Source organism: Cebus imitator, unplaced genomic scaffold (genome assembly GCF_001604975.1).
Source record: "Cebus imitator isolate Cc_AM_T3 unplaced genomic scaffold, Cebus_imitator-1.0 Scaffold345, whole genome shotgun sequence".
In the NCBI taxonomy this organism is placed as follows: Eukaryota; Metazoa; Chordata; class Mammalia; order Primates; family Cebidae; genus Cebus; species Cebus imitator.
The window spans coordinates 1,726,960-1,749,610 of NW_016107660.1; the positions used below are offsets into that span (position 1 = coordinate 1,726,960).

Sequence of the window (22,651 nt, forward strand, 5' to 3'; positions counted from 1 at the left end):
AAAAAAAAAAAAAAAGAGAATAAAAAGTGTGGCTCAAAATAAGCCCAGATTTATACTATATACACACTTTACCCCATGAAAAACAAACACTAGAGTAGGAGTTTAAGGATTTTCACTGGCTACACACATTTTCCAACAAAGTAGTATATGTGTGGTTGTCCTGTTGTGATAGTGCTTTCAGGCTCTTGGTGGTTTGAGGGCTCTGACACCCTGCCTGTGTTACTCTCTGTCTACCAAACCCCATGGGGCTCACAGAGTGAGGCAGGGACTCAATTCTAGAGCTTATGTCCTAAGAATAAGAAAAATAAGGTACATCCTCTGAGTTTTCCTCCTGCTTTCCACAGGATTGTGTTTGACTGTTAAACTCTCATTTACTTGTAAACTCTCCAAGATTAGAAAGGCTGCTGAGATGGTCAATGGAGGGTGATTTTAATGGGAATTTATAACGTCTAATAGTATCACAGGGAAAGGAAAACTTATGAATAACTGTATGCAAAAATGAAGAGATAACTACAAAAAAAAAAAGTCATTGGTTATAAAAACAAGACGGAGGTAAAGTGAATGATCAAACAAAAGTTCTGCAGTTAAGCCTTGGAAAGGTAAGCAAAGGTGAGTTCAAAATCTACCAGCCTTGGAAAGGCCTCCACGACTCCATAAAAGTAGGAGACTCCGGAAAAGAAGTGCAGGAAAAGGGGTTAATGAAGCCAGGTTAGAATACTTGCCTGACTAGGTTCTCCCCTGCTGTGTGATACTCGAAGTATCACAGAAGCCTCAAGGGAGACGCAAACGCTATTAAGAACACATTAGAAAAACATCCTAGGTTTCATGGAAGCTTCCCCCTTAATGAGTCCAAACTAAATACATTAATAAAGGGTACCAGAGGCTTTTCTTACATGGTATCCATATTATGCAGATTCTCTGGAGCCACAGTTACATTTCTGGACAAAAATGAATAGCTATTTCTTCATTAGGTCTTACCAAAAAAAAAAAATAAAGAAAGAAAAATGTTTAAAAAAAAGTATCAATTTTTCTTAATATGGCCTTATTTTATTGATGAGGTTCACATAACCTGGTTGTCCCTCAGACAGACTAAAAGTCACTAAGCTGAGCTCCTATCTTCAACACTTAATTTCTCACTCAATCTTCACCATCGTCTATTAAGATTCCATGCACTTTCCTATCCCAGAGACGTCCCCATGAAACATCTTTTAATTTAAAGGCACCTACATCATATGTAAGCATAGAATATTGTTGATGCAGATAAGGGAGAAACTAGCAATTTAATATGCTATCAAATACTCTGAAGAGGGCCAGCCGTAGTGGCTCACACCTGTCATCCCAGCACTTTGGGAGCTGAGACAGGCAGATCACTTGAGTCCAGGAGTCTGAGACCAGTCTGGGCAACATAGCAAAACCTGTCTTTACAAAAAATACAAAAATTAGCTGGGTGTAGTGGCGTGCCCCTGTAGTTCCAGCTGCTTGGGAGGCTGAGGTGAAAGAACTGCTTGAGTCTGCGAGGTTGAGACCGAGTGAGCCATGATAACACCACTGCATTCCAGCCTGGGAGAGTGTGACTCTGTCTCAAAAAAAATGCTCTGAAGAGTGTGAGAATGTATGTGTATGGGTCTCCAGCATTTATCTCATGTTTTTCTTTTCTTTTTTTTTTTTTTTTTTTTGAGCCAGGATGTCACTCTGTCACCCAGGCTGGTGGAGTACAGTGGTATGATTCCAGCTCACTACAACCTCTGCCTCCCGAGTTAAAGCAGTAGCGAGGATTACAGGTGTGTGTTACCATGCTGATTAACTTTTTTGTTGTTGTATTTTTAGTAGAGATGGGGTTTGACCATGTTGGTCAGGGTGGTCTCGAATTTCTGGCCTCAAGTGACCCACCTACCTCGGCCTCCCAAAGTGCTGGGATTACAGGCATGAGTCACCATGCCCAGCCATGTTTTCCATTTTAAGTAATTCAGCTGAAGATGAAGAAATTATATTCAATGTACATAAAATACCCAGTAAAAAATGAGTCAGGAGTTTCTAGGATGCAAAACCGGAAACTTAAAATTTTATCTAGGATTTTATGTAAATATTGGACCTTCAAAAAAGTGGTTTTGGGTTGTATTCAGTCTAAATCCCTCTTTCCCAACACTAGCACCCACCAAGCCTACCCCAACTCCACTTAAACTAACCAATCAAGCCAGGACACTACCAAGCACCTAATCAAACGGAGTTTATAATATGATAATTTACTTCGATGTTATATACTTTATTGTGTACAAAGAAAAAGGCTGATGGTTATAGGCATAACAATACTTGAATGTAGGTCAGGTGTGGCTCCCTCCTGTAATCCCAGCACTTCAGGAGGCCAAGGTGGGCAAATCACTTGAGGTCAGGGGTTTGAGACCAGGCTGGGCAAAATGGTAAAACCCCATCTCTACCAAATATACAAACAAACAAAACAAACAAAAATTAGCTGGGCGTGGTGGTGCCTGCCTGTAGTCCCAGCTACTAGGGAAGCTGAGGTGGGAGAATTGCTTGAACCCAGGAACTTGAGGCTATAGTGAGCCAAGATCATGCCACTGTACTCCTGGGCAACAGAGTGATCCTGTCACCAAAAAAATTTTAAAATAAAATAAAAAAAAAGAATATAATTAGTAAAGTTCAAAGTATCATCTATAATTTTAAAAAGATAATATTAATAGAATAATGTCATACAACCCACATAAAACATTCATCTCTCTTAAAGAAGAGGCCTCTATGAGATATAAAAACAAGGTTGTTTAAAATACAATATATGAAGGTCCTTACCAAATAAAGAAAATCTGGCATTCATGTGGCTTCAATAGCACATGAGTAGCTGAGGCTCAAAAATGGAAATGGATTCCTGGGCGTGCATGGCCCTTTTGTTCAAATCAGAATAAGCAACAGAAATGAGTGAACAATTCTTCAAAAACTCTAAAGAAAAGGAAAATGGCTTTCCCTTGACCAATTTCCAATGATTAACACCGTATGTTTTCATTAAATGGGAATAAGTAAAGCTCTGAGGACCTCAGGACCCACGAGATAACTAAAAAGCAGCAGGTTTTAGCCAAAACTACAGACTGCCTCCCTATAATATATCTTCAAATCTCTGCATTCTGTAATTTCTAAAGAAAACTCTTAATGTCTTAAGTTTTAAATGTCATATTTTTCATTAACATATACATTTTAAGAAGGCAAAAGAGCACAGTGGCTAAAAGTTCAGGCCCAGCTGCTCACCTATAAACAGGAAATTTAATTTCTCACCATAAACAGGAAAAAATGCATCAATTACTATTATCATATGGTATAGAAATTTCCGTTTTAATAATCAAAAAGAAGGAAAAGTGTTTCCTCTCCTTAAACATGACCTTTCCAGAACAGTCTAAGCCATTTAACATGGGAGCAGGAAAATACAGCAGCTTAATCTTTCCTAGCTTCCACTACCCTGTTTATAATCTAAAACCACTTTTTAAAAACGTATAGGTCACTGCTTATATTAAAGTGACAAAATATGAAATTAAACAGTTCTTATCAATCGTGATCTCCTATTCTATTGTCAGAGATGGAATCCAAATCACAGCTCAAGCTTTTAGTCAAATTGACAATTACAATGCAAATACCCAGGCTCTGGTGTCTTAAGAAAACCGGGTGGGAAGCAATCTTCCCCTCCCTGTTTCTTTGTAATTTTGTGCATTCTGCAAAGAGAGAAGAAAATAAGTACAGAAAATTTCTCTAATTTTCCCTTGCAGAAAAGAACAATTGTCTCTTTAGTACTATTTTTATGCTCACCAGATGTAATTTGCTTTGAGAACAAATGTATAAAAATCAAGGTTAAAAAAAAAAAGCCTACCCACATGCTGTATCTAATTATTCAACAACATAGCCTCTTCAAAGTAATTACCAACTTACAAGGGTATGCCTTCTTCTGTGAAATGGAAGGAAATGGAATTTCAGAAAAGAAAAGCAGATTTTTCTATCAGCTTACATTAAATTTTAGTGTTGCAATTTTTGTTCCTAATTTTCAATTAACAGTGAAAAAAAACTTTAAAAAATCTGTCAATTTATAAAGGTTAACAATCTGCAAACATATGTAAGTGTATTTTTAGAATTCTTAGAAAAATCATTTCATAAATGAAAAGAATTTCCATTTGTTTTGAATTTTTTGGGTTTCTTGTTTCTACTTTTTATATTTTATATACAGACCAAACAAACATTTAAAAGAATTTCAACAAATTAATTTTTCTAAAATGATAGTAACAAAATATAACCAATATAATAAAATAAGAATCCATAAGTGCACACAACAAGAAGTTCTTTCTTACAGTAGGATTTTATAAATGTAGAAGGAATAATAAAAAATTTTTTAATCACTATCTGGCACTACTTATAGGAGTAATTGTTTCAGATGAGTCAATAATGGATGCTAAAATTAGTGAGCAAACGTATGCTAGAAACGGGATATGTTCAAGTCCCAAAGAGATGCCCTATAAAATAAACAATTTAAAAAGAATAATTGTAACTTTACAGTGGATAAACCCACCTGGTAGGCAACACCACAACCAAGTGCTCAGTCTTTACCAGTAACGTAACAAACCAACATTATGTGACTCCTGATAACGATACTATGGGAAGGATGTAACTCCAGTTATCTGAATTTCAAGCCAAAAGTCCATAACCTGAATGAATCTAGTCATGAAGAAACATCAAGAAACCCAAAATGAAAGCCATTCTACAGAAGAAATTGTTCACACCCTGAGAAGTCATCGCTCGTGATGACTAAAAAACTGTTCAAGATTAGAAGAAACTAAAGAGACATGACAGCTAAATGCTATGTGTGAACCTATATTTTATCCTGGACCAGGAAAGAACACTATTATAGTAGCAAAATTTGAATAAAACCTATAGATTAAACCATAGTATTTTATTGATTTTAATTTCCTAATTTTGATTTTGTACTGTGACTATAAAAGAAAACATACATATCAAATTATTTAGATGAAAAATGATTTTTTAATCAGCTGATAGACAAGTATTTATATCACATCTGCTAATTGAAAATGTTTCACAAAAAAGTTACATATATGTGGATGTATCTAGAATACATGACAGAGCAAGTCTGGTAAAATATGAATAAGGGAATCTAGGTAAAGGTTATACAGAAATTCTTTACTCTGAATTTTCAACTTTATCTACGTCTGAAGTTTCAAATTAAAAAGAGTACCTAAAGGGTAACTATTCTCCATTTTGAACTGGTTTGATAACAACCTAATTCAAGAGTTGTTACACTTTTTCTGTAAAGGGCCAAACTGCTAAAACTTTAAACTTTGTGGGCCATATTTACTCGTGGGCTACAACTACTCAGCTCTGCCATTATGTCACAAAAGCACCTACAGACAATATATAAATGAATAGGAGTGGTGTGCCCCAATAAAACTTTATTTACAAAAATAGACAGTGGGCCAGATTTGACCTGTGAGCCATAGTTTGATGATTAATTTTTCTGGCCCAGTCTATGCCCAGAAAAATTAATCATAATAATTATACTTTCAGTTAACATTTCCTGAGCATATGACAGACACTATGTTAAGTGCTTTACTACCATTATTCATTTATTCTTGCACTAATCTAATGAGGTATCATTGATACTATTACTATTTCCATTTTCCACAGACAAAAGTAGCACCTAGAGAAGTTAAGAAACTTGCCTAATTAAGGTCACATGGAGAGCGAGTATGAAACCGGGGAGGTCTAATTCTATATACTGAACTATAACCAGTACGTTATATTAATACTTCTCTGATGTGTTGAATTATACTGTCACATGCAATAACCATTTTAACATGCCTAAATAAATATCCAAATTCAAGATTTACATCCCGTGAAAGTGTTTTTCACAAACCTCCTGTAGCTGCAGGGACATGAGTCCCAGTTGATCCTGGCGTCTTTCCACCAACTCCCTTTCTGTACGCATCTCTCTCTCTAGTTCCTGAAGCCGCCGCTCTACCCGATCTGAAACCTTAATAAGAGTTCAGAGAAACAGAAGCATTATAGAACGAGCAAGCAAAAACAGACTAAATTGAGAAGACAGTTTTATACCAGATACACTACTGTTTAAAGCATTTAAGGCTGTTTTGTGTGCAAGCCCCTTTCTAATAACACTAACATCAAATAGCTGGCCAAAAACATACTCAAAGTTACAAAAGAAAGTCATCATTGCTGTCCAAATAATCTACAATTGGATCCCAATAATTGCCTCAAATTCTCTGAAGTATGATATAATTCAGTTGATTGGAGTTACAAGTAATACACTAGAAAAGGGTGCCCTCTGGTGAGTTAGAATGTAAACACCAATTTTGCTAAAAATTGTATTTGTTAGCCAATTAATGATAAATTGTTCTATCTAATTAGTTCTTTTCTATTTTATTATACATGAGCATGACCTGCATATGAAGGTATTGATGTTTATTTGTAGTAAATAATTAAGAGGGCTTTACATTAGCTTGTGAATCTTTTCTACTCCTAAAAATAAGCTGTAAAAGATCAAAAACTAAAGTCACACTGAAAAAATGTTTAATTCAAACTCACTAAAATAAACTTGAAAGAATTTTTCTTTCTGACATAAAATTTTCCTTACTAAGAGTTACATAAATTCAAACACATCTCATGTATATCATTATACAGCCCACTAAATAAAATTTACAATGTCTATATTTGGTACAGGAGGACAGAGAAGACATTTGTATTCATATAAGAGAAGCAATAAACAATTCCATTACAAGAAATCTTTTGTCACCAATTATTTATATGACAAAGAGTCAAGAAAAGTCCTGACAAGCAATGTTACTGTGGTCGTACCAATGTTCTAAACTCAATTATGGAGGTGGCTGGATAACTCAGTAAATGTACAGAAAAAAAAAAAAGAAAGTCATTAAATTGTACACTTAAAGCATTAATTTTATGGTATATTATAGCTCAATACAGTTTTTAAAAAATAAACACAAGTTTACTTAGGCAGAGCAAAAGTTTAGTTTACCCTTGAACAGCAGGAATTTTAACTGCAAAGGTTTACTTCTAAGTGGATTTTCTTCTGCATCTACCACTGCTGAGATAGCAAGACCAATTCTTCCTCGGTCTACTCAATGTGAAGGATGAAGACCTTTATGATGATCAACTTCCATTTAATAAATGACAAATGCATTTTATCTTCCTTATAATTTTCTTAAAGACACTTTTTTTTTTAGTTTACTTTATTGTAAGAATACAATATATAACACATATACAAAATATGTGTTAATCTATGATGCTATTGTTAAGGCTTCCTGTCAATAGTAGGCTATTAGTAGTTAAGTTTTGGGGGAGCCCCGATTTACACTGTATCCCCAGACTCTGCCTTCAAATAGCTATCTAGTGAAGATTGACAATGAATAAGTAGTTAAAATTTCTCTGATTAAATTCAATGAGTTGAATGACTTCTACATTTCAGAAAAGAAGGCTGGTCTTATTAGAATCCTATCAAAAGGAAAGCAGTCCAAATAACCACATACTGAAATAAATATCCAAAATTATTTAAACATCAGCAACTTTGCCACCATAGCTAATACACATGACAATACAGAGTTACTATATTTGAAAGATTGCTTCTCAATTTATTTTTTTTTTTTGAGACAGTCTCACTGTCACCCAGGCTGGAGTGGAGTGGTGTGATCTCAGCTCACTGCAACCCTCACCTCTCAAGTTCAAGAGATTTTCCTGCCTCAGTCTTCCTAGTAGTTGGGATTACAGGTACCTGCTACCATGTCTGGCTAATTTTTGTATTTTTAGGAGAGATGTGTTTTCACCATGTTGGCCAGGCTGGTCTTGAACTCCTGATCTCAAGCGATCCGCCCGCCTCAACCTCCCAAAGTGCGGGGATTACAGGCATGAGCCGCCGTGCCCAGCCTTCAATTCCTTCTAAGTAATAGTTTTATTGAAACATAATTTCATGTGTTAATATACATATATATTGTGCAATAATAACTATAGTCAAGCTAACTTACATATCTATCACTTTACTTAGCTAACATTATTTTTGCAAATACTATAGTCACCATTCTGTACGTTAGCTCTCTAGAACTCATTCATCCTATATAAAGGAAACTTTGTACCCTTTGACCTATATAATCCCATTTTCCTGACCCTTCCCCAACCTTGTCCTGCCCCTTGCGGCCACCATTCCACTCTCTGCTTCTATGAACTAGACTTTTTATAGTTCACGTATGAGATATTGCAGTATTTACTTATTTATTTATTTATTTGAGATGGAGTCTTGCTCTATTGCCCAGGAGGGAGTGCAGTGGCGCAATCTCGGCTCACCGCAGCCTCTGCCTCCCGAACTCAAGCAATTCTCCTGCCTCAGCCTACCGAACAGCTGAGGCTACAGGCACACGCCACCATGCCTAGCTAATTTTTGTATTTTTAGTAGAGACAGGGTTTCACCATGTTGGCCAGTACGGCTCGATCTCCTGACCTTGAGATTCACCTGACTCCGCCTCCCAAAGTGCTGGGATTACAGGCTTAAGCCACTGCACCCGGCAGTATTTATATTTTTGTATCTGCCTTACTTCATTTAGCATAATGTCCTTCAGGTTCATCCATTTGTTGTTTCAAATGACAGGATTTCCTTCTTTTTTAAAGTTGAACAATATTCCATTGAGTGTATATACGTGTGTGTGGGTGTTTGTGCGTGCGTGTGCGTGCGTGTGTGTGTGTGTGTGTGTGTGTGTGTTTCTTTATCTGTTCTTTGGTCAATAGATACTTAAATTGTTTTCATATCTTGACTATTGTGAATAATGTTGCAATGAACATGGGTGTGCAGGTGTCTCTTCAAAACACTGATTTCCTTTAACATTAATATCAAAATTAAGAATAAAACTACCAAATGATCCAGCAATCCCACTTGTATTCAGAAGTGGGATTGCTGGATCATTTGATAGTTTTATCCTTAATTTTGATATTAATGTTTCTCTTATACAACTTCTGACATAGGTACCAGTGATCCTTGCTTCTAGGCCTAGGGGCTTTCTTCCAATTAATAAAACACTGCAAAAGTGATGGGATGTCACTTCTATTGTTAGGTTGCAAAAAACTGGCTTCCAATTTGCTAGCATCTTCTTTCTTGCCGGTCACCTTCTTGTCTGCTTGTTCTAATAAAGCAAGCTGCCACGTTATGAGATGCTCTACATAGAGGTCACATATCAAAGAAACGAAAGAAGCCTTTGACCAACAGGTCGTGACAAACTGAATTCTCAAGTCCAGTAATCTACAGGGAACTGAACCCTGACAATGGCTTCATAAGCCAGAAAGCTGACTCATCCCAGTCAAGCCTTGAGAAGAATGCAGCCTGCAAGTGACCCAGAGCCAAAGGGCCCAGATAAGCCACACCTGTCACTCAAACCACAGAAACTGCCAAACAAAATGTTGTTTTAAGCCAGTAAGTTAGGGGAAATATGTTACATTAAATATTAATTGTACATACCCAGACGCCAGGACCGTCCCCAAAGGACCCAATATACAGGCCAGCCCCCACAGATGCAGGCACCAGGCCCACCTCCAGGAACTCAGATTCCAGGTGCACCTCGGTACCAGACTGGCCCCTCTAAGCACAGGCTCCAGGCCTTCCCCTTAGGCCTATGTACCAGGCCCATCCCAGCACTAGGCAGACCCCAGCAGGCTTAGGCTCAAGTCTCATGACAGAGCCAGACCAGCTCCTATGGACATAAGCTCCAAGCCTACCACTAAGAACCCAGGCACCAGGGACACACTTGCAGACCCAATCAACTTGGCCCACACCAGTAGACCCTGGTGCCAGGCAAGCCCCAGAGGAGCCAGGATCCAGGGCCCCCATGAAGACTCAAAGTCAATGTCTGTCCCAGTGAAATCAGGCTCCAGGCTCAAATTCATAAACCCAGACAACAGGCTAGCCTCTGGGGCCCAGATATCAACTAAGGCCACCTGCTGAACCCATTGCAAGGCCACCTCCCAAAAAGGCACCAGCAATAAAGTCCACTAATGAATCCCACCAGAGACCCTACCAAAAGTCTCTGCATAGACTCATTAAGTAAATGGAATCCCTTGTCAAAGCCAGTCTATAAAGTCTGGAAGAAATGCTTACTTCTTCAAATGCACAGAAACTAAGGCCATAAGGAACATAAATGATCAGGGAAACATGACACACTAAGAGAATAAAACACCAGCAACCAATCCCAAAGAAATGGAGATCTTCAAACTGCCTAACAAAAATACAAAATCATCTTAAACAAGTTCAGTGAGCTACAAGAGAATACAGTAGTCCCATTTTACTCATACAGGATACAGTGCACAATCCCCAGTGGATGCCTGAAACTGAGGATAGTATCAAACCCTATATAAACTATGCACAATTTTTCCCTTCTTCACAGTTTCACAGATAGGAAACTTGTTCATATCATACAAATTAAAAATCTCAGTAAACATTTTTTCTTTCCTTTTTAAGTTGAGACTTTCACATTTTCACTTAGAAGAAACACTTTATAGCTTCTCTTTGGCATTGCCAAACTGTTGGCATCACTACTCTGCAATTTGAAGACATTATTTCATAAAATAAGGGTTACTTAAACAAAAGCACTATCAGGCTACTGAGACAGTGACCCTGATAACTGATATGACTGCTAAGCAACTAATGGGTGGGTTGTGTCTATGGCATGCACATACTGGATAAAGAGATGATTCATGTCCCAGGAGGGATGCAGTGAGACCACCGAAGATTTCATTGCTCTTCTCACAATGGCATGCAATTTAAATCTTATGAATTACTTATTTCTGGAATTTTTCATTTACCATTTTTAGACTGCAAGTGACCACAGGAGGCTGAAGCCATAGAAGGCAAAACTGGGAAAGGACAGACTTCTGAACAGACAACAAAATCAGAAAATTGTTACATGAAAAAAACTAGAAATTCAACAGAGGTAGAAACCAACAAAACAGAAACTCTGAATCGAAACAACACAAGGACTGAATTGAATAATTTCAGAGCAAGTGTGAAGTAAACTAGATCAAGGAGAAGAAAGATCCCATGAGCTCAAAGACAGGTCATTTGAAACTGCCTACTCAGAGAAACAAACAAGCAAAAACAAAACAAAACAAAAAAACAGAGAAAGAAAAAGAATGAAGAGACTATGGAATTTATAAGATACCATCAAGTAAAGAAATTTACTCGTTATAAAAAATCCCAGAAGGAGCAAAGAAAGAGAAGGAGATGAGAGGAATTTACTTAAAGAAATAATGGCAGGAAACTTTCTATATCTGGAAAAAGAACATCCAGATCACTGAAGATCAAATAACAACAAATAGATTAAATATAAAGAGATCTTACTGAAACACACAATAATCAAATTCTCAAAAGGAAAAAAAACAAAAAACGAAGAGAAAATGCTGAAAGTAGCAAGAGACAAAGAACTCATCACATAGAAGGGACCCCCATCAGACTATCAGTGAACGTCTCAGCAAAAACCAGAAGAGAACAAGATGATATATTCAAAGTGCTGGTGCAAGGTTGGTGGGGAGGGGCGGTGCTGCCAACCAAGAATATCATCACCATTAACTTGCCTTACAAGAAATATAAGAGAGTTCTTCAAGACCAAATGAAAGAATGCTAATAACATGAAATCATATGAAAGGATAAAGTTCACTATAAAAGTACAAATATACTCAAATTTAAAATACTCTAATACCCATAATGTTACTGTTTAAGTTACTTTTAAGTCTAGTATAAAAGTGAAAAGATAAAATATTAAAAATAACTACAGCTACAATAATTTTAATGGATAAACAATATTTAAAGAGGTAAATTTTGACATCAATAATGTAAAATGGGAGGAGAAGTTAAAGTGCAGACTGTCAAAATTAAGTTGTTATCAGTTTAAAATGGACTGTTAAACGATGTTTTATGTAAACATCATGGTAATCAGAAAGAAAAAAACTTGTTGTGCATATCTAAAAGACAGAGAAAGCAATCAAAGCATACCACTACAGAAACTTAACAAATCACAAAGGAAGATAGAGAGAAAGAATGTAATGAAGAAACTATAAAACATTCAGAAAACAATTAAGAAATGGCAGTAGCAAGTTTTTACCTACAAATAAATGCTTTAACTGTAAACAAATTAAGTTATCCAATCAAAAGACATAGAGCAGCTACAGAGGCTTATTCTAATAACCCAATTGTATGCTGCCTAAAGAGACTCACAAACAGACTTTAGAGACACAAATAGAGTGAAAAATGAAGGGATAGAAAAAGATACTCTACACAAATGGAAACTAGAAAAAAACAGAGACAGCTATACTTAGAGAAAACCATAAGTCAAAAAATGTAAAAAGAAACAAAGAATGTCATTAAATAATTACAAAGAAGTCAATTCATCAAGAGGCTATAATTGTAAATGTATATGTACCAAATCAGAGCACCTAAATAAATAAAGCAAATCTTAATAGATCTGAAGAAAAGGATTAAACAGAAATACAATAGTAGTACTGTAGACAATGGACAGGTTATCCAGATGGAAAGGCTACCAAGAAACTTTAGACTTGATCTACGCTTCAGAACAAATGGACCTAACAAACATATATGGAACATTCTACCAAACAGCAGCAGAATACACATTATTCACAAGCATGCACAGAACATTGTCCAGGATAGATAGTGTTAGGTCACAAAATAAATCTTAACATATTTAAGAAAATAAGTATCTCTTTAGACCCTAGTGGTATAAAACTAGATATAAATGAACAGGAAAATTTACTAATATGTGGAAATTAAATTACATAATTCTGAACAACCAATGGGTCAAAGAAAAAATTTGAATGAAAAGGAAAAAAATATGTTGATACAAATACAAACAGAAACGCAATACACCAAAACCTATAGGATGCAAAAAAGCAGTTCTAAGAGGGAGTTTTGTGGCAATAAATGCCTATATCTAGAAAAAGTTCTCAAATAAATAACCTAACTATACCTCAAAAAAACTAAAAACTGAAGCAAAAACAAAACTAACCCACTGTCAGTAGAAAAAAGGAAATCACAAAGATTGCAGGAAAAATAAATGAAATAGAGACTATTAAAACAAAAAAAAAGATTAATGAAACTAATAGTTTTTTGTATTTTTTTTTAACTTTTATTTTCGGTTCAGGGGTACATGTGCAGGTTTGTTATATAGGTAAACTTATGTCACAAAGGACTGTTGTACAGATTATTTCTTCACCCAGGTACTAAGCCTAGTACCCAGGAGTTATTTTTTTTCTGCTCAAAGTTAGTTTTTTGAAAAGATAAACAAATCTGACAAAATGCTAGCTAGACTAAAAAAAAAAAAAAAAAAAAAAAAAAAAAAAAAAAAAATAAAAAAAAAAAAAAGGAATGATTCAAGTAAATAAAATCAAAAGTAAATGAGGAAACATTACAAATGACACCACAAAAACACAAAGGCTTATAAGAGAATACTATGAACAACAAATTGGACAACCTTGAAGAAATGGGTAAATTCCTAAAAAATTATAACTTACAGAGACTGAGTCACAAAGAAACAGAAAATAGAAACAGAAAATCTAAACAGACTAATAATGAGTAAGGTGACTGAATCAGTAATCAAAAACTTCCCAACAAAGAAAAGCCCAGGATCTGATGACTTCCCTGGTAAAATCTACCAAACATTTAAAGAAGAACTAATACCAATTAAACTCTTTCAAAAAACTGAAGATAAGAGAACATGTCCAACCTCATCCTATGAGGCCAGCAGTACCCTGATATCAAAGACACTACTAAAAAAGAACATTACAAGTCAATATCCCCGATGAACACAGATATAAAAATCCTCCAAAAAATACTAGCAAACCAAAGTCAGTAGCACATTAAAAGAATCATTACACCATGATCACTTAGAATTTAGCCCCATAATACAAAGCTGCAAATCAGTAAATATAATATACCACATTAACAGAATAATAAAAATCATGATCTCTCAATAGAGGCAGAAAAAGCATTTAATATAATTCAACATCCTTTTATGATAAAAAGAGAAACTCTCAATAAATTAGACATAGAAGGAATGTATTTTAACATAATAAAGGCCATATACAACAAGCCAACAGTTAACATAGTACTGAACAATAAAAAACTAAAAGCTTTTTCTCTAATATCTGAACAAGCCAAGGATGCCCACTATGAACACTTTTATTCAGTGTAACACTGAAGGTCCTATCCAGAGAAAGTAGGCAAGAAAAAGAAACAAAAGGCATCTAGATGAGGAAGGAAGAAGTTAAATTGTCCCTGTTTTCAGATTACATGATCTTATATATAGAAAGCCCTAAAGAGTCCCTTAAAAAAAAAAAAAAACTGTAAGAAGTAATAAACAAATTCAGTACGTTGCAGAAATCAAAATTCAACATACAGGAATCAGTAGCATTTCTATATATAACAATTCAGAAAAAAAAATCCATATTCACTACAGCATCCAAACAACACAAAGAAATAAATTTACCTAAGGAGATGAAAGATTTGTACTCTGAAAATGATAAAATATTAAAGAAAGTGGAAGTCAGCAACATAAAAACTTGGGAAAAGAAAATAGCCAGTAGGAAAAAAATATCAAGATATAAAGAGAAAACCACATCATATAGGCACTATAGACTATGGTAAGGAATTTGGAACAAAAGAAACTCAGGTAAGATTTTTAAACCTGGAGAAATAATTAAACATAATGACAAGTAAAAAAAATAATATGGCTGCAGTGAGAACCACAGATAAAGGCAGGTACGGGAGCAGAGGGGTGGACTTCAATGGATGCCACTGTAGTAAGCCAACTGAGAAGAGATGGTAGCTTGAAAAGTAGTATTACAAGTAGATGGACTTCAGCAAGATTTCAGAAATTAAATTGTCAGAAATTAAATTTTAATTTTAATTTCAGGAATTAAAGAACAGGATTTTGTAATGGACTGGAAGTCTGGTATAAAGAAATAGATCTAGGTGAATCTTTGGTGACCAGCTTAAGAAACTAGATGGAATGTGATGCCATTTCCTGAGAAAGGGAAGACCAAAGTAAGTAAAAGCAGCCCTAAATGAAGGTTGTGGACCTTAACCTAAAGACATAGCATATATTTATAGCTTTTAAGTGATGACATAATTCCTAAGAATAAGAATTATTTAAAAGAAAGCATATTTTAGTACTTCTTTATTTTTTCTATCTCTGAGACCTAAGGGTAATCCAGTACTAAAAAATTCATATTTATCAGGATACCATCATCAACTAACTTTAGTACTAGAATACCAAAAATTGCCAAATATCTATATTTGGTTATAAAAACAGCAAAAAAGAATACAAAATAGAATGGCTTTTAAGATTAGTATTTAATGAAAGGAGGTCAAACAAAAGAAAAAGCATTCTGTTTAAAAGACTGTATTCTTGCTTTTCAATACATTGATTCCTCAGATCTTTAATAATACCTGGTGCTTCAAAGTCTACTTAAATAAATGTTATATATCCTGCTGCTGGAATCTATGCAATAATCATGTTATTCTAAATGCAGTATTGACAGAATTCTTATAAATTCTATTGATGGTCAGCCCTTCCAGAAACAGCTGGATCCACGTTTACATTTTATTTTTAATAGTGATCCTCCTATAGAAAACTAAAATAGAATTGACTTTTTCTTCCATAAATAATCAAACAACATCTAGTCACATCACAGTCAACTCGATAAAATCTAGACAACTAATAAACTGAAATTTCCCCTATGGTATAAGGCCTATGCAATGTTGACTGCTTATCACCATAATTAAGTGTTAATAAAAATATTTTCCATGACATCATAATATAAGCAATAACTATTCCCTTCCAATAGGCAACTTGACATAAACAAAAAATATTTATGATTCACAAAAGATTAACAAATCAAATGTTGGCATACATGACAGCATCCAAAACTGTTGGTCTTTCAAAGAAAAATGTGTTCCATAAGCTTTCAAGATATATTTTAGTTAGTGAAAAAAATGCATGATAAACAATCGTAGCCTTAGAATAACACACAATAAGTGTGATTAACAGTGCTTACCAGTAGAAAGTGAAACTGGTAAGAGATACGGGGAGTCATTTATTTTCAGTTTATGTGTGTACAATATTTAAGTTTGTCACAGAGAATGTGCATCATTTTGGTAATTTTATTTTAAATTTAAATCTGAAGCAGGGGAAATAACTGCAGCCTCTGAGAAGCTTAACGCTGAAATAATGAAATCATCTTTTCTGACAGCAGGTTATCATGAATTCACAAATACAACACAATATGTCAACCAGTTATAAAACATAACTGTTGACTTCAATTGGAATAAGTGAGTCACAAAGTCTATATTATGCCCTGGAAACAAACATCATGTAGCCTTCAGAAGACCTTCTAAATTTCAACAATGTTATTATTAAGTTTTGCTTTGGACAACTGTTTCTTAATCAGGACTACAAACACCCACAAAAGTTTGAGATGCCCTTTGTGCAATTATGAGACAACCTTACCTTGACAGCAAATTACAGAAAGCACAAAACAAGGTTTGACATCAAAACTTGATGTAAGGAACTGGAACATGAACAATTCAACTGAGTGCATAATTATGTGGGCACCATTTTCTGGGTTTAGACAATATAAAAGACACTGTCCTCAAGAGCTGGGCAGAGTGGACAGCTGGATAAACTAGCAAGTTGTCTACAGCAATTACACCAATGAGCTGGGCACCAGTGAGGTGTGACATCCAGTTACGCTTTATGTGATGTGGAGTCATTCTTGATGCATGTCAGTAAAGATGTAAAAGAGTTTGAGCTTTCTCTGAATTCAGCTAACTGCTAACTTTTTACTCAGTGGCTACAATTTAAACACAAAGTTAAACTGTAGAATATATACAGATAATACTTACTGGTTTTATTTGCTATGTGAAAGAAATCCAAATGATGATAACTGTTCACTACGGGTTCTCTTGTCACATGGTAGAAGGTGAAACAATAAATGTAATGTGCACTATGCAAACTAGTATTAAACCCCAAATTGAAACCATTCCAGCTGCCTAACAGCTTCAAAAAACAGCATGATACTATATAACTGGATATAACCATGGCTCACTCAGGTCTACAATGACATCAGTAGAATATTAATAATATCCAAATTTAGATCAAAGCCCATTTACAAGTGATATAATTTGGTTGTGTCCCCACCCAAACACCCAAATCTCATCTTGAATTGTAACTACCACAATTCCCATGTGTCATGGGAGGAACCAGTGGCAGATGATTGAATTATGGGGGTGGGTCTTTCCTGTGCTGTTCTCATGATAGTGAATGAGTCTCACGAGATCTGATGGTTTTAAAAATAGTAATTTCCCCACACAATTTCTCTCTTTTTGCCTGCCGTCATCCATGTAAGATGTGGCTTGCTCCACCTTGCTGTCCAACATGATTGTGAAGCCTCCCCAGCCTTGTGGTATTGTAAGTTCATTAAATGGCTTTCTTTTGTAAATTGCCCAGTCTCAGGAATGTCTTTATGAACAGCATAAAAACAGACAAGCACATTCACAAGATGTATATCTATGTAGCAAGCAGAAGAAGCCTCATGCAACAGTTGGAAAACTTAGTGAAATCTTGTGCATTAGAAACAGCAAACATAGCCTGAATGTGGTGGGGTCACTCATGCCTGCAATCCCAGCCTGTAATTCCAGCACTTTGGGAGGCTGAGGCAGGCGTATCACCTGAGGTCAGGAGTTCAAGACCAGCCTGGCCAACATGGCGGAACCTGTCTCTATTAAAAATACAAAAATTAGCCAAGTGCCATGGCACACACCTATAATCCCAGTTATTCAGGAGGCTAAGGAAGGAGAATCACTTGAACCTGAGAGGCAGAGGTTGCAGTGAGCTGAGATCACACCACTACATTACAGCCTGGACCACAAAGTGAGNAAAAAAAAAAAAGAAAGAAAGAAAGAAAAAGAAAAGACATAGCAAACATATTAATGACATCTGATATATTTTTAAAAAAAGATTAAAGGAGTTTCACTTCCAAAAATAACAGACTAGATAATTCAGATGAAAATAACTAGAAAGCTTTTAGAAAGAATATTTTAAACAAAATTGTATTTTAAAACACTGAGAAGTTAGAAAGTACTAAGGAAATATGAGAATAACATGCAGAAGAAAGAAACCCAGAGAAAACAGTCTGTACTTTAGAACCACTTTGCCTCCTGAAATATCAGCTCATTTCAGAAAAGGCAGCTGAGACACTGAGAAGCTGAACAGAGTTTTTACCAGATTCTTAAGGTTAAATGAGAACAAGAGTTGAGTTAAGAGACTTGCAAGTAATGGGTCCCTGATTAATCACTCTCTTAGGCTTTGAACTGTAATCCTGAAGGGCTATATACAGCAGTAATGGTGAACCAGAAATACTTAAAGCTGCCAAGACAGGATTCTCAGGTCCATCTGCAGCTAAAAGTTTTCCCTTTCCCTTACAAAAGCCACTTGTAGAGTTAGGAAGGAGTGACCGTACCACCAGATAAGCAGAAATTAACACAGGAGCACAGAAAAAAATGATAAAGCAAGGAAATATGACACCACCAAAGGACCGCAATAATTATACTGTAAATGATCCCAAAGAAACAAAAATTTATAAACTGCACCAAAGGAATTTCAAAATAATACTCTAAAAAATCCAATGAGATGCAAGAAAATACAAATAGACAATTCAATAAAAACAGGAAAACAATTCATGATCTGAATGAGAAATTCAACAAAGAGATAGGTATCATTAAAAAAAGAACCAAACATAAATCTTGGAGTTGAAAAATTCAATCAATGAGATAAAAACAAAATTGAGAGCTACAAGAGCAGACTAGATCAAACAGAAGAGAGAATCTGTGAATTTGAAGAGGCGTATTATAATCAAACTGTAAAAAATGAAAGTTTATAAAAGCAGCAAGAATTAATATCAAAACTTCTTATACTATTCCAAAAAGTGGAGCTAGAAGAAATACATCAAAACACATTTATGAAGGAGCATCACTTTGACACCTAAGCCAGATAAAGACATCACAAGAAAAGAAAGCTATAGAGCAATCTTTCTAATGAACACTGATGCAAATCCTCAATAAAATATTTGCAAACCAAAGCCAACAAAACATCAAAAAAATTATATATCATGACTAGATAGGATTTATCCCTGGCATGCAAGGCTGACTGAACATATGCAAATCAATGTCAAACACCATATTAACAGAACGAAAGATAAAAACTACATAATAATCTCAACTGATGCAAAAATAAAAAGCATTTAACAACGTTCAACATACTTTCTTGATAAACATTGCCAACAATTTATGCATATAAGAAAAGTTCCTCAATATAATAAGAGCTATTTATCAAAAGCCCATAGCAGGCATTATAAAAATGAAGAAAAACTGAAGCTTTTCCATTAAGATCCAGAACAAGGCAAGGATGCCCCCCTCACTATTTCTATTCAGCAAAGTACTAAAAGTACCAGCAAGAACAATCAGACAAGAAAAAGAAATAAAATGCATACAACTGGAAAAGAAGTAAAGTTATCTCTATTTGCAGAGGAAATGTCCCATACATCAAAGACTTCAAAGATCCCACAAAAAAAACTACTAAAAATAATTAGTTGAGTACAGGATACAAAATCAACACATAAAAATTACTACATTTTTATACACAACAACCTAACTGAAAAAGAAATCAGGAAAATAGTTCCATTTATGATAGCATTAAAAAAAAAAAAACTGAAGAAGCAAGAATAAACCAAATGCCAAATTAGAAAAAATTATAATAAAGACCGAAGTAGAAATAAATGAAATTAAAACTAAGAAAACACAAAAGATCAATGAAATGAAAACTTGGTTTTTTTTAAAGATAAATAAAATTGACAAACCCTTAGCCAAAGTAAGAAAAAAAATGGAGAGGACCCAAATAAATAAAATCAGAGGTGAAATGGGTACATTACAACTGCTATTGCAGAAATTCAAAGGAACATTAGTGCTACTTTGAGTAACTATATACCAATAAATTGGAAAATCTAGAAGAAAACTCCTAGACACACACAACCTACACAGACTGAATCATGAGAAAATCCAAAAGCTGGGATCCAAGATGGCCGAACAGGAACAGCTATGGAGTGCAGTTCCCAGGGAGAACAACCCAGAGGGTGAGTGATCACTACATTTCCAAACGAGTTATTACTGCCCATGGACCAGGAGATTCCCAGGCTGAAAAGCTCCACAAGCTTCCAGCACAGCTGTTTCAGCCAGCGCAGCAGGTCTCTGCACAAAAACTCACACAAATCTGGGCAGCCATTTCAACTGGCATCTGAAACGCCTGGGAAAGAAAAAAAAGGGGTCTGAAATGGGGAGCCAGGTGATCTGGCTCAGCGGGTCCCACCCCCACAAAGACCAGCAATCTGAAACACTCTGGATTGAGGGTTTTACAGCAAGCACAGCTCGACACAGGATGGTCCAGCTCTGTGGTGGAAGGGCGTCCACCATTACCGAGGCAGTCCACCACTACCTAGGCAGCCCACCATTACCGAAGCAGTCCGTGATTACAGAGGCAGTCTACCATTACTGAGGCAGACTGCCATTACTGAGGCAGTTCTAAGTATATCTCTATAATCAAAACCACAAGGAAGTTCACAGAGCAGCTGGGCAGAGCCCATGGCAGCTCAGCAACACCTCTGCTGGCAGACAGTGACTAGGCTAACTCCTTGCTGCTAACTTCTGAAAAAAGGCAGCAGCTCGTCAGGAACTTATAAATAAAGCCCCACCTACCCAGGACAGAGCACCTAGGGAAAAAGGCGGTTATGAGTTCCACTGCAGCAGACTTAAACATACCTGCCCAGCAGATCTGAACGGAACAATGGAGCTCACAGTTCAGCACTTGAGTTCCTATAAGGAACAGGCTGTCTCCTCAAGCAGCTCCCCGAACCCCATATATCCAAAGAGACACCTCATAAAGGAGAGCTCAGGCTGACATCTGGAGGGTATCCTTCCAGGACGAAGATAACAGAAGAAGAAACTGGCAGCAACCGTTACTGTTCTGCAGCTGCTGCAGGTGATCCCGAGGCAAGCAGGGTTTGCAGAGGACCTCCAGCAGTCCTACGGCAGGAAGGCCTGACTGCTAGAAGGAAAACTAAAAAACAGGAAGAACTTCGTCATCAACAAAAAGGACATCCACTCAGAGACCCCATCCAAGAGTCACCAACTACAAAAATCACAGGTAGATAAATCCACAAAGACAGGGAAAAAAAAAAAAACAGCAAAAAAGGATGAAAACACTGAAAATCAGAATGCCTCTCCTCCTCCAAGGGATGACAACTCCTCACCAGCAAGGAAACAAAGCTGGACGGAGAATGAGTCTGATGAATTGACAGAAACAGGCTTCAGATGGTGGGTAATAACAAACTTCTCTGAGCTAAAAGAACATGCTCTAACCCAATGCAAAGAAACTAAAAAGCTTGAAAAAACGTTTGACAAAATGGTAATGAGAATAAACAGCTTGGAGAAGAATATAAATGACTTGATGGAGCTGAAAAACACAAAACGAGAACTTCGCGAAGCATACACAAGTTTCAATAGCCGAATCGACCAAGCAGAAGAAAGGATATCAGAGATTGAAGATCAATTCAATGAAATAAAATGAGAAGGCAAGATTAAAGAAAAAAGAGTGAAAAGAAGTGAACAAAGTTTCCAAGAAATATGGGATTATTGGAAAAGACCTAATGTACACTTGAAAGGTGTACCTGAACACGATGGGGAAACTGAATCCAAGCTGGAAAGCACTCTTCAGGATATTATCCAGGAGAACTTCCAACCTAGCAAGGCAGGCCAATATTCAAGTCCAGGAAATACAGAGAACACCACAAAGATATTCCTCAAGAAGAGCAACCCCAAGGCACATAATCATCAGATTCACCACGGTTGAAATGAAGGAGAAAATGCTAAGGGCAGCCAGAAAGAAAGGTCAGGTTACCCGCAAAGGGAAGCCCATCAGACTCACAGTGGATCTCTCAGCAGAAACCCTGCAAGCCAGAAGAGACTGGGGGCCAATATTCAATATCATTAAAGAAAAGAACTTTCAACCTAGAATTTCATATCCAGCCAAACTAGGCATCATAAGCAAAGGAGAAATAAAATCCTTTACGAACAAGCAATTGCTGAGAGATTTCGTCAACACCAGGCCTGCCTTACAAGAGCTCCTGAAAGAAGCTCTAAACATAGAAAGGAACAACCAGTACAAGCCACTCCAAACCGTACCAAATGGTAAGAAGCATTGACACAATGAAGAAATTGCATCAACTAATGGGCAAAACAACCAGCTAGCATCAAAATGGCAGGATCAAATACACACATAACAATATTAACCTTAAATGTAAATGGGCTAAATGCCCCAATCAAAAGATACAGACTGGCGAATTGAATAAAAAGTCAAAACCTATCAGTGTGCTGTATACAGGAAACCCATCTCACATGCAAGGACACACATAGGCTCAAAATAAAGGGATGGAGAAAGATTTACCAAGCAAATGGAGAGCAAAA

The 22,651-nt window shown here is 36.1% G+C and overlaps 1 protein-coding gene across 2 annotated transcripts in view; it reads right to left on the bottom strand.

Moving 5' to 3' along the window:
* CEP128 (centrosomal protein 128) overlaps positions 1-22,651 on the bottom strand; it is a 458,914-nt gene that overhangs the window by 363,942 nt on the left and 72,321 nt on the right. For both annotated transcript variants that reach the window (XM_017505934.2, XM_037730456.1), the window contains exon 9: positions 5,918-6,034. In XM_017505934.2, coding sequence (XP_017361423.1) covers positions 5,918-6,034 — 117 coding nt within the window. The remainder of the gene's footprint in view (positions 1-5,917; positions 6,035-22,651) is intronic.